At 41.1% G+C, this 13018-nt stretch overlaps 1 protein-coding gene across 1 annotated transcript in view; it reads right to left on the bottom strand.

The window, feature by feature from the left end:
• The window catches only part of LOC137429437 (corticotropin-releasing factor receptor 2-like), a 189965-nt gene extending 178407 nt beyond the window's left edge, over positions 1–11558 (bottom strand). The window contains exon 1 of the mRNA XM_078781061.1: positions 11549–11558. Within this exon, the coding sequence (XP_078637187.1) occupies positions 11549–11558 (10 nt within the window). The remainder of the gene's footprint in view (positions 1–11548) is intronic.
• Positions 11559–13018: the final 1460 nt, after the last annotated feature.

Raw genomic sequence — 13018 nt, forward strand, 5'->3', positions numbered from 1 at the left:
CACAGACACTGCCCAGATGTGTCGATATCTATCTATAATTCCAGTAATCTCTGTGTGTGTGTGTGTGTGTGTGTGTCTGTGTGTGTGTTTGTTTGTTTGTCTGTGACCGCTGTTTCTCGACAACCACGGGTCCGATATACTTGAAACTTGCCAGGTATATTGCTGGGGACCCGAGGATGTGCCTTTTCAAGGTTTGAAATTAATCGGACAAGTAGTTACCGAGCTATGTCCAAAAAACGATTCAACCAATCAGAGAGCAGCGAGCTATCACGTGTGCCGAACGTGGCGAACAGACTCTGCCTCGGACGGCACATTTGAGAGCGTATTCATTTATTTCACGTTGGAAAACTATGTTGCCGTTAAACTATGTTTTAAAACTAAATAAAACTAATTTGCGATTCATCGTAACTGCGATTTGCGACCTTCCGGACAGTGAAGACTTCACTTCCGGCAGCCAATCACAGAACGCGTTGTTGCGAGCCGAGCCGAGCGCGTGCGCCATTACGGTTCGTAATTCGATTTCTTCCGGAGAAAATAATAATTTCTCGATTTCTTATGCGCATTATTTCTCCCAGAGCGAAGGGCGGAAGCGAAGAGCGTTGTTTTTTTTTGTTTACGGGCGTACGGGCGGGGTAGAGCGTACGGGTAGCGTTTTTTTTTTTTTTTGGCAAGGAACGGGCACCCACGTACGGGCATGCCCTAGTATAGATAAATGACTGTACCCGAGTTGCCGTTTTGTCATGGTTTTAAACCAATCATAATTCAAACAATTATTTTGCACAAATGAATTTGTAATATACGTCATATCACATTTTATAAACAATTGAAGTTGAAAAATTTTTTTTTTTTAAACATTCCCAAAACAAACAAAAAAAAAAATTGGAACATTTTTCAAAAAAAATACCCTTAGGACATACCGACGGGAGAGATATGTGCACACCAAAAGTTTGGTACGATTTCACAAAAGTTTGAGAAAGTAGTTCAGTGACAAGACAACACAACACAAGACAACACAGGACAGGACAGACGCTGCACAGATATATATATATATATATATATATATATATATATATATATATATATATATATATATATATATATATATATATATATATATATTGTTACAGACGCGGTGTTAGATGTTAGTTTACCGAGCGGTTTGGTATTACCGCGTCCGCACAGTTACTCCCCGATTAGAACCCTATCCCGCCCGATTCCACTCGAACGTTGGCCAAATCGCGCTATGCTAAATCAATGAAGGAAAGGACACAACGGCTGGGATTAATGTAACGACACAAGGGGTACAGTTCTCAAGACCTCCGGAGGAGGATATAATATTGGTGATGCAGAAACGGGTAGATTACACGGTAAGAGGTAAAGCACAGCAAGATGGGCACTTAGACACAGTCTTATCTTATTCCCGACAGACCACAGACAAACGGGACAAGACTGACTCACACAGGGATTGATGGCAAGGAAGGGCAGGCAGTCGATAGCTCAAGGTGCACCTTGGTTCAGGGACAGGATACAGCTCGGTCCAGTCCAGAGATGCGGGGAGGTATTCAGCGCTTGGTTGGTGGCGTCTCTCTTCCTTCAAGCTGGGGGCGCATCTCACGTCACCTCCGTCTTCCTGCGCATGCCCAGCGGGGAGTGACACGCCCTCGGCTCGTTAGCTCCGCCCCAGATGGAATCGGTCCGCCGCTCCTATTGGGTGCGGGGGGGTTACCGGGCTCCGCCCTTGACGAGGAGCTGACAGCGAGCCCCTGCGTGGTAACCCCGTCGGAGCACATGTTCAATGGCGGCTAACCAAGCCGGAGTGAGGACGCACACTCCCCGCGCCGCCGCCGCTGTTGTTGTAGTTGTTGTTGTATCATGAGGAAGAGCTGCGGGGAGGTATTGGGAGGTCCTAAACTTTCTAACGGTGCCATACAATCACATTCTGGTGCAACGAAGAGTCAGAATTAATGGAAACGAGTCCTTAACTGACATAGACTAAGAATAACTAGCAAGATGTCCTATAGTGTTCTACGTGAGATGCGGTGAACCTGGGTGCGACATTTAATGGGGGAAATAGGGGAAGGTCGGTTCTACAGAGTGTTGTTTACAGAAAATGGGACTAGGGAATGGGGGATTGGGGATAGTTGGGAAGTAGTGGGGAAATAGGGGAATATTTACAAGCGGATATGGATGGAGGCCAAATCCCATATCCGCAACAATATATATATATATATATATATATATATATATATATATATATATATATATATATATATATATATATATACTGTATATATATATACATATTGTTACGGGTCGCGGACAAGATGTTACTTTGGGCCGAGCGGATGGTCAACCGCGACCGTTACAGGATCCCCGATTAGCCCGACTCCCCAAACGTTGACCAAATCGCGCCACAGGTATTCAATTTGGAAACCTCTAAAGCGACCGAAAGAGAAGGAAGAGAGAAGAAGACAGAGTACAGAGGAATAACAGGATTTATTATACACACAAGCAAAAAGAGGGAGCGATCAAGTTATTTACAAGCAATGGATGGAAGGAGCAGTCACACAGTGAATCGTTAGCTTATCTATGCAGTTTACTTATAAACCCCAGGACAACATTCAAGACAGACGACGTTCACACTTACACGGGGAAAATTGCAGGCAGGTATGGCTTGAGGATGGATGGCTATTGAGAGGCAAGGGAGGTTCAGCTTCCACGTGTATTGCTGCCTGGCGCGCCCTTTTCGTGGCCTGCGTCCTCTTAACTGCAGCGCAGCTGGTCGCACGATGGCTCGCAGGCTCGGTCACACCTGCTCGTTCAGGCGTCTTCCTTCTCCCCAGCACCAAAGAGAGCAAGAGCAAGAGGACGGGGTCAGAGCCAGAGAGTAAGAGGACGGGGTCAGAGCAAGAGGACGGGGTCAGAGCAAGAGGACGGGGTCAGAGCAAGAGCAAGAAGAGAGCGGAGTGCGTCCCGCGGCGGTTTATATTGGTTTCTCACCGAACCTTCGCGCACTTTCTCGGGGGTTCCCGCTCCGCCCCCTCTTAGCCAAACCCCTTGTTCTGGGTTGGATGAGCGGGGCCGACTTACTCCTCCCCCCTATGACGAGGGGGGCGACCCGTCTTCTCTAGCCACTCCCCTTGTTCGTAATGGCCGCAAATGTCGAAAACCGGTCAGCAGCTGCAGGTAATGCGCCGTCACGTTGCACAGCAGTTCAGTACTGCAATAAACGGTTGCTGTCAAAGCTCAAGTGGGGGAATCCCTGGCACTTGAGCTGCCATGGATCATCGGAGGGGCCTACGCTTATTTCGTTTGATGCAATGCAGAGTCAATCTAGTGGGAAACACATATTTAGCCTACATAGAATAAGGAAATAAGCTATTTAAAAAAAGATATATCGTGGCCTGTCTGTAGGTTCATGGAATTAACTAGGGGGACGTCTTTCGATCTTATTTACTCTACGAGGGCCAGTTAAAACACAGCAAACCAGTTCTCACATTCTTTACACTTTCCAAATTCGTTACAATATACATTAGGGTGGTCCAAAAATTTGAAGATTGGATTTTAATTTCTCCATAAGCCTGTCCCTATTCCTATTGACGAAAGTAGTTTGTGGTGAAAATTTGAGCTTGATTGTACAATATTTAGAGGTTGCTCAAAATGTTGACAAATTTTAATGAATAATAAGATACAGAATTTTTAGCATCATCCATCAATTCATCGATAATTATCTATTTTCAATTACTCAAATTATTTATTATTGTTGGCTTGCACTTGTCTTCAATGGTATGACCAAGAGATTGTGCAAAAGCACTAGCCACAAACATAGCACGCCGATCTGAGAGATTTACTCTGTCCAGAGTTGCCACTATTGCTGGAGTGATCACCTTACTGGGAGCCTTTTTCACCTGTATGGCAGAAGATGGACTTTGGAGTTTGAATTAATTGTCCCCTGAATCGGAGCGTTCAATCTCAGACTCATCATCATCATCAACCACAGCCGATGTTGATGGAACAGATTGCGTTGCTGTTAGAGTCTCAGCAGCATGTTTCTTCTTTCTTTTATCTTCATTCTCAAGCCTGATACGCTTTCTGTTCTCCTTCACTGCCAGAGTGTTGTCCACAGATCCCATATGTGAACTTGAGGGATCCTCACGCTGCATGAAAAGGAATGCTTTGTCTTCTTCATTCGTCATTTTCTCAAGCGCATCATTTGGTGAGATATCGAAGAGGGATTGAAGATCATCTTTGAACATCTGCTCCTTCACTCTATAGTTTTCGAATGTCTTGGTTCTATTTTTCTTTACCAGTTTGTAGGCATCATACAACTTCAAAAGTTGGCGCTCACAGGAATCTACTCTCTGCACTGGAATTCGTGCTTTCTCCCAGTATGCACACACAGCTTGTACACTAAGTTTGGCACTTTCACGAACTGTATGGTGTTCTTGTATGTGATGGTACACCATTTTCTGCAATGTGTGTCCTTTGGTTGGTAGTCCCCCACATATTGTTTCCTTTTCAGACTTGCCCAGCAACCAAACTGTGGAAGAGCTGCGAATTTCTGCCATCTGAAAAAAACAGGATAAATTAAAAATGTTATTTTTTGAGCAACCTCTAAATAAGTTCCAATCGACCTCATATTTGGTTCGTATGATCTTTATAAAGATAGGAACAAGGGCCGCCTTGTGGAGCATGGATGTTTAATAGTATTAAATATTACATATATCTGTGGACCACCCTAATATACATATACATGATACATATTACATATACATATATATATTGTTGCGGATCTCCCGAAGCCCGTTCCACGTTACAAAGGGGGGATTAAACCCCTTTTTTCCCCCTTGGGTCTTCGTGTCCACGAGGCCGAATCGCCGAATCGCCACTTCCGCAGCAAGCGTGAAAAAGGGTATCGGGTCGACGCGCTCGTACCTTTGACCCACGCTGCCATGAAAGCTGGGACCGGACCTCGCACAAGCCACGCTTAATCGAGTATGCCCGAGCGGTATGCGTATCACGTGACTCGTGCCGTTACTTTTATGGAACCCGATTCGAGCGGTTCTATTCGTACTATGCTAGGCCAATGGATGGAAGAGACAGGAACGGTCAAATAAGAGGAATAACACGATTTATTTATAATGTACATAATTCGAAGAGACACAGAGCAGGCACTTAAACAATGTTACTAAAGCCCAGACACAGGTCCCACTCACGCACACGGGGAAAAGGAGAAGAGAAGTTCATGCGCCAAACGCGCTTTGCCGTCGGTCGCTCCGGGGCAACTCGCCCGGTGTGGCCCTCTGGCGGTCACGGCACGTATGCAGGAAAAGGCAGGCAGGAGTGGATCGTGCGTCTGTGGCCCGGAATGGCTCGTCTTCTCAAACACGATTAATACAGCGCAGAGCACAGGGCACGGGGCAAGTTCGTGTACAATGACGATAACCGGCAATTGTCCAGGGGCTGGGCGATTCTCTCTCTCTCTCGCACTCCAGTTCAACCCAACTCAACTCAGAACTCCAACTGAACTCAACTGACCCATGATACTCCCCGGCTCTGACTCGACTCCAATCCCGACTCGCGTTCCCGTGCGTTCTGAGACGGCGGTACCCGGGGCAGGGTTTTTATGGCTCCGCCCCGGCCTTACACGAAGGTTCCAAGCCCCACCTCTCGTCACCGTGGTAAGCCACTCCCCTCGAGCCCTGATTGGCGGCTCGTTGCTTACCGGCCACTCCCCCTGCAGCTCCTCCCTTAGGCCTTGCCAGACTTGTTCAGGCCGAAGCACGTGGCATTCCAGCGCCAAAAGACCGCCCTACTCACGGGCCTACTCAACGCAAAACTAACACAGGAAAGGACTATGCTTACATTCACTAAGAAATAACTGAACTATCGTGAGGCTTCATGTTGTGGTGCGTCTACCTACGAGGGGGATTATCCTTTATTCCAAAACCGTAACAATATATATATATATATATATATATATATATATATATATATATATATATATATGTATATATATATACATATATATATACATATATGTATATAAATATACATTTTCAAGTACTCCCAATGGGGAGCAAAAGCATGATAATGATGACATCATAGGTGAAGTGGTACAGGAGTCAAAAATGTTTTAATCCAATTCCTTATCCTAAAAATCTGAAATTGCATGCACATGATCTATGACACATTTGGATTGAAATATAAAACTTATGACATCATAGGTCACATGCTTTGGCAGCCATTTTGGATTGAAGGTAAATATTAAATAATTATATCTCTGAAACCGCTCACCTTATCGATGCGAAATTTTACAAATATCATCTCACAGCACTGTTGCATATAGTTTGAAAATGATGATATCATCGGTCACGTGGTTTGGCAGCCATCTTGGATAGAAAAGCGAACCTTATCCGTTCAACACGAAACTTCACTAACGTGATCCAATACCCATACATATGCAGAGTGATGGGCATCTACCCGTTGTGGGACTATGCGGAGGCATATTGACGACACATTGTTCTCGTTTTAATATATCCATTTATATTTATTTATTTTTATATATATATATATATATATAATGTTGAGTTGGATCTTGGAGACGGCGTGAAGCTGGAAGGTGTGAAAACATTTTGCTACCTCGGAGACATGCTGAATGTAGAAGGTGGATCAGACCCGGCAACGGTTGCTGGAGTGAGATGTGCATGGGAGAAGTTTCGGGAACTGAGTGGCGTGCTTATGACGAGGGGAGTGTCGTTGAAGCTGAAGGGAAAGGTGTATGCTGCATGTGTGAGAAGTGTTCTGATTTATGGGAGCGAGACATGGGTAATGAACGTCGAGCAGCAACGAAGACTGGAAAGGGTGGAGATGCAAATGGTTCGGTGGATGTGCGGAGTATCGTTGAGAGAGTGGAAGAAAAATGATGAATTGCGAAAGATGATGGGAATAGAGCCTGTGGTGGATGCTGTGAAGAGAAACAGGTTGAGATGGTGTGGTCATGTGTTGAGGAAGGGTGAAAGTGACTGGTTGAGAAGAGTGATGGAAATCCTGTTGAAATCCGAAACAAATAGTTTGTCGTTATTGTTCTCGAAACAAATAATTTTATTGTTTTTATCGAATCAAATAGTTTGTTGTTATTGTTCTCGAAACAAATAATTTCATTGTTTTCAGCGAAACAAATAGTTTGTTGTTATTTTCGAAACAAATAGTTTTTATTGTTGTTCTCGAAACAAATAATTTGTTTTATAAAAACGAATAGTTTGTTGTTCTTTTCGAAAAAAAAGTTTGTTGTTATTGTCAAAACAGGTAGTTTGTTGTTGTTATCAAAACAGATAATTTGTTGTTATCAAAGCAAAAATAACTTTTGCATTTTTGTTGATTATTTACGAGGGACGTTTGAAAAGTTCGAGGAACGAGACACAATAGATAAATAAAACGAAACACAATCGATAATTAAAACGAGACAAAAGCTAAATGAAACGAGACAATATAAAAATAAAACGAGACACAATTGATAAATAAAACGAGACACAACATACAAATTAAAGTGAGACACAATAGATAAAAATAAAACGAGACAATAGATAAATAAAACGAGACACCAGATAAATAAAACGAGACACACCAGATAAATAAAACGAGACACAATAGACAAATAAAACGAGACACAGATAAATACAACTAGACAATAGATAAATAAAACGAGACACAATAGATAAATAAAACGAGACACAATAGATAAATAAAACGAGACACAATAGATATATAAAACGAGACACATCCCCCCCCCCCCCCCTTCCCACGCCTCCTCCCCCCAGGTCCTCTCCTTCCCGCGCTTCTTCCTGCTCTCAGGTGTTGTGTTTGTGTGCTTCCCCTCCTCTCCCCATCTTGTCTTCCACTCCCTCTTTTTGTATGTTTTGTTTGTCTGGTTGATTTGTTTGTGGAATAAATGCTAGCTCTTTCACGAGCCTCGATTCAGTATACAGAAAAAAAAAATGAATGTAGAAGGAAGTAGAGGACGGGGAAGACAGAGAAACACTTGGCTAAAGATGGTGGAAGAAGAAATGCGGGCAAGGGGGTTAACAAGGAGAGATGCAGAAAATAGGGCAAAATGGAGAAGATTGTCATGGGGACCGCAAGGCTAACCCCTGCTCTCGCAGGGAAAATGGCCTTACAATGTATGTTGTTGTTGTGTTGTATATACACACATATATATATATACACACATACATATACACGTATATACACACACACATATATAAATAAATTTATATATATATATATATATATATATATATATATATATATATATATATATATATATATATATATATATATATGTATATATATATATATATATATATATATATATATATATATATATATATATATATATATATATATATATATATATATATATATATATATATATATATATATATATATATATATATATATATATATATATATATCTGTGCAGCGTCTGTCCTGGCCTGTGTTGTCATGTGTTGTGTTGTGTTGTCACTGAACTACTTTCTCAAACTTTTGTGAAATCGTACCAAACTTCTGGTATGCACATATCTCTCCCGTCCGTATGTCCTAAGGGTATTTTTTTGAAAAAAATTTCCAATTTTTTTAATTGTTTTTTTTTTCAACTTACATTTTCAACTTCAATAGTTTATAAAATGTGATATCACATATATTACAAACACATTTGTGCAAAATAATTGTTTGAATTATGATTGGTTTAAACCATGACAAAACGGCAACTAGGGTACAGTCATCTATATATATATATCTGCAGTGTCTGTGTTGTGTTGTCTTGTGTTGTGTTGTCCTGTGTTGTCACTGCACTACTTTCTCAAACTTTTGTGAAATCGTACCAAACTTCTGGTATGTACATATCTCTCCCATCGGTATGGCCTAAGGGTATTGTTTGTGAAAAATGTTCCAATGTTTTTTGGGGTTTTTTTGGAATTTTTTGTGGGGAATTTTTTTTTTTTCAACTTAAGTTTTCCACTTCAATTGTTTATAAAATGTGATATCACGTATATTACAAATACATTTGAATGTTGAATATTTTGAATTATTGTTTGAATTATGATTGGTTTAAACAATGACAAAACGGCAACTCGGGTACAGTCATTTATCTATATATCTACACATCTGGGCAGTGTCTGTGTTGTCACTTATCGACTCCCTTAAACTTTTGTTTCCGTGGTTGTGAAGTGTTTTTAATAACGTTGTGGTGGTTTTGAATCACGTGGTGGTGAGGTATTTTGAATTATGTGGTGGTGAGGTGTTTTTAAATGACGTGGTGGTGAGGTGTTTTGAATTACGTGGTGGTGAGGTGTTTTGAATTACGTGGTGGTGAAGTATATATAATTACATGGTGGTGAGGTATTTATAATTATGTGGTGGTGTGTTTTTAAATATGTGGTGGTAAGGTGTTTTGAATTGCTTAGTGGTGAGGTGTTTTGAATTACGTGGTGGTGAGATGTAATCGTCCCAAACTTCCAGTATGCACCTACCCCTCCCCTAGGTATGTGCTGATGGGTTCTTTCTTGAAGAAAAAAAAAAACATTCAACCTAAATCTTCAACCTAAATTGCCTATAAAAATGTAATATCGCAAACACAACAAATACATTTGTGCAAAATAATTGTTTGTATTATGATTGGTGTAAATCATGACAACACAGCAACTCAGGTGCAGTCATTAGCCTCAGCTAAAATAAGCCCGTTCCTCAGTAACGACGCTTGGTGAGGCGAGCGCAGCGAGCCGAGCCAAGCTAGTATGTATATATACACAAAGAATTAAGTTAAGCACCCCTACACAACGAATTAAGGTAAGCACCCCCTAATATATATTCTTTGTGTATATGTATACATTGGCATATATTCTAAGGTATGTGAGATCAAATAATGATTGGTATGACATTAGCAAGTATCCATTGATGAAATTGAGTGATCAAAGTGAAAAAAAGTGATTGGTTGAGTCAGTGATCCGATCACGTGGGTCCTACACACGTTATTGACGCAAAGATCGCTAGAGGTCTTCTCAGAACAATGACTGTACGTTAGAAAACATAAACGTCATCCACACTGTCCGTGATGGACCTATAGCTCCATACTTAAATTGAGGTGAAAATATGCCTAAAATTCCCAAAAAATTTCACCTTAAATTATTCAGAATAAAATATTGAAAACGGCATGATTGTTATGTTTTTATGTGACCATAATATCACTTCTCCAGAAAATATAGCAATATCATGGGTATATTACACTGTTTTGACGACAACAAACTTGTAATGTGCGAGGTTGTACAAAAACGGGGGGGGTGCTTAACTTAATTCTTTGTGTATATATATATGCCGAGAGCACCTTTTCAAATGAGCATTCACAGAAGCATCAGGAAATAAACATGACTTTTTCTCACCCCACGAGGCCTTTTGAAATATAATTACACTCATGGAAGTTTAACAGCATCGTATTGCAGCTAAAGGCTGGAAAAAGTTTTGAACCCAGGCAAGAGTGCTCCAAGGTAAGTATGCTTACCCCAAATCTATGCTGCTAGCACCTCAATTGCTTTTTGTACATCATACATGATGCATTCAAAGAGGAAAATGTGTCCATTTATATTTCAATCGAAATTTTTAAATTACACACACACAATTATCAATGAGTCATTCCTCCTTATTCTGGAGTTGATTCTGACAAATTGTGAAATGTGGAGTGATAATACTCGTACACTGGCGAGGTACTGTAGTAGTACTGTATTTTCACTTTTATCATTTTTTTTGTTTTCATTTGGAAAAGCCCTGCCAGCATGTTTTTTAAATTGTCAGCTGTGAGGACATTCTTGGAGCTGTTTTACTTGTTTACAGTCAAACACAAGACACACTGAAGGTGTGATGCATATTGTTCCCAAAAACCTTCCGATTGAACCCTGGATGCTTTGCATTTGCTCATTTAGATCAAGTTTCTAATTTATAATTTAAATCAGGGGATGGTTCTGTGGGTTTTCTCACAAGGCAATGACAACAGGCGATGAGTGTAGTGGAACACCCCCATCATGGTATCGGCTCACACATCCATGGCATACAACACACACACCAGCGAGTGCCATGGCATTTGGACAACAAATTAACAAGCTGTCTCGTGCTCTCCTGGGTCCATAATGGTGGCCCAAATTTTCTACCCACCATCGTCCCCATATGAAATCCCTCCTGCCTGGTAGCGTTGTCATAACTACCCTGTCATAACGACTCACCGATGTACCATTAAGTCTTAAATTAAAATAGTAAAGACAGGGGTTTTACAACAAAGTGTACCTTTAAAGACTGGTTTCATTCTCCACCGACTGATATGGTTTTGATTCCCATGGCTGCTCCTGGTCTCACCAACTTCCACATGGCAAGCCTGGCCAGTCTGGCAACCACCTCCTGAGCACGTGTTGGTGGAGCGAGCTGATCACTCCGGTTATCGATCCGACAACGTAACAAATACACTAAAGCTCAAACGTTTTTCAGCAAAACTGGAATATACCAGGGATCATGATGTCTCTTCGAGGTACGAATCGCGACCTGACTATAAGCTGTCATTCTGGTGCTTCATTGCAGGCTGGGCACTTCATCAGTGAGCGTGTGGTCCTTCGGAGGGGCTGAAGCTTACTGTCCCACCTGCTCGCATTTGCTTGCAGACAATTCCCTTTTTTAACTGGGCAACGCTGAGGTTAACGCACTCTTCACACGAGTAAATTAATTTTGGCAAACAGCACGACTAATTGGTCCATGTAGTGAAGACATAAGTACAAGAGATCCAAACTTGATAATCATCAAACACATTTTAATCCGTTATCAATAGTTGTTAAAATTGTTGGAAAATAGTTAGAGAATAGAATTGTTATAGTTTTTTTTATTATAAAGCAACAGATTATTTTTACAGTTAATCTACAGTAATACCTCTTCGGTCATTCATGTTCTCCCACATCAGTAGATCTAACTTTAATAAATTAGAGTCTAACTTATGAACTCGTTAAGTTAAAACTTTGCTTTGGTTATTTTAACGTTTTGCTGGCATTAACTGTAACTTCGAAGTGGGTATAGCTGTGGGTATAGCCATATTCGAAGTGGGTATAGCCACGGCACACAAAAAGCTAAGTGTTGTTACTCAGGTTACACGAAAGAAGAAAAAGACATAAAATGTCATAGCCCCTGTGGTTTTTAGTAATTTTGCTGTACGGAGTTAAAGGCTGTCGTCAGTCGTCAGTCGTCGGATAACAAAACAAAATCTTCTGCATATATATGCTGTCATGTATTGTCTTTGTGCCAAGTTTCAACAAAATCGGTCGATGCATGTCGAGAAATGGTTGGGGACACGTTTGAGGAACAAAATCTCCGCCAGTCAGCCATCTTGGATCTGATCTTGAAACAAAATGACGTGCATATGTTTTCGACATCGGACAGTTTATAATCGGTTTATAATCCGACAAAACAGATCATCCGACAGTATATAATCGGTCGGGAATCGAGCCCAGACGTCTCGGAAACTCAAAGGTAAGTGTGCCACCTGGACACCATGCTGTCAGACTGCTGTGGATCGAGTGCAAACAAATGCTACAAATAATGACCTGTCTGGGTTTTACAAGTGGTACAGAGGAGGTGGTTGTGAAAAGGAAGAGCATGCATTTACAATTTCTACATTGCACGACTACTTCTGATGAAAATTCCCCATGAAATTGTTAAATTCAGTGGAAAAAAGAACCTTTTTCCAAATTAAAATGCCATGACGATTTAGATTCAACACCATGCTTAACTCACTACAAATAAATAATCACCACATCAATTATGCACAAGCTCTTGGGTCTTCTTTCTACATAATTGACTCGATTATACCGGTAATTAACTGAATTGCACTTTCTTTATGCCTTTTCTAAGACATTTCTCAAATGAATCCTCATTTTCTTCTGGTCTTGATCAGACTCGACACAACACGCGCACACACACACACACACAC

Source organism: Myxine glutinosa, chromosome 6 (genome assembly GCF_964187855.1).
Source record: "Myxine glutinosa chromosome 6, kmMyxGlut1.1, whole genome shotgun sequence".
In the NCBI taxonomy this organism is placed as follows: Eukaryota; Metazoa; Chordata; class Myxini; order Myxiniformes; family Myxinidae; genus Myxine; species Myxine glutinosa.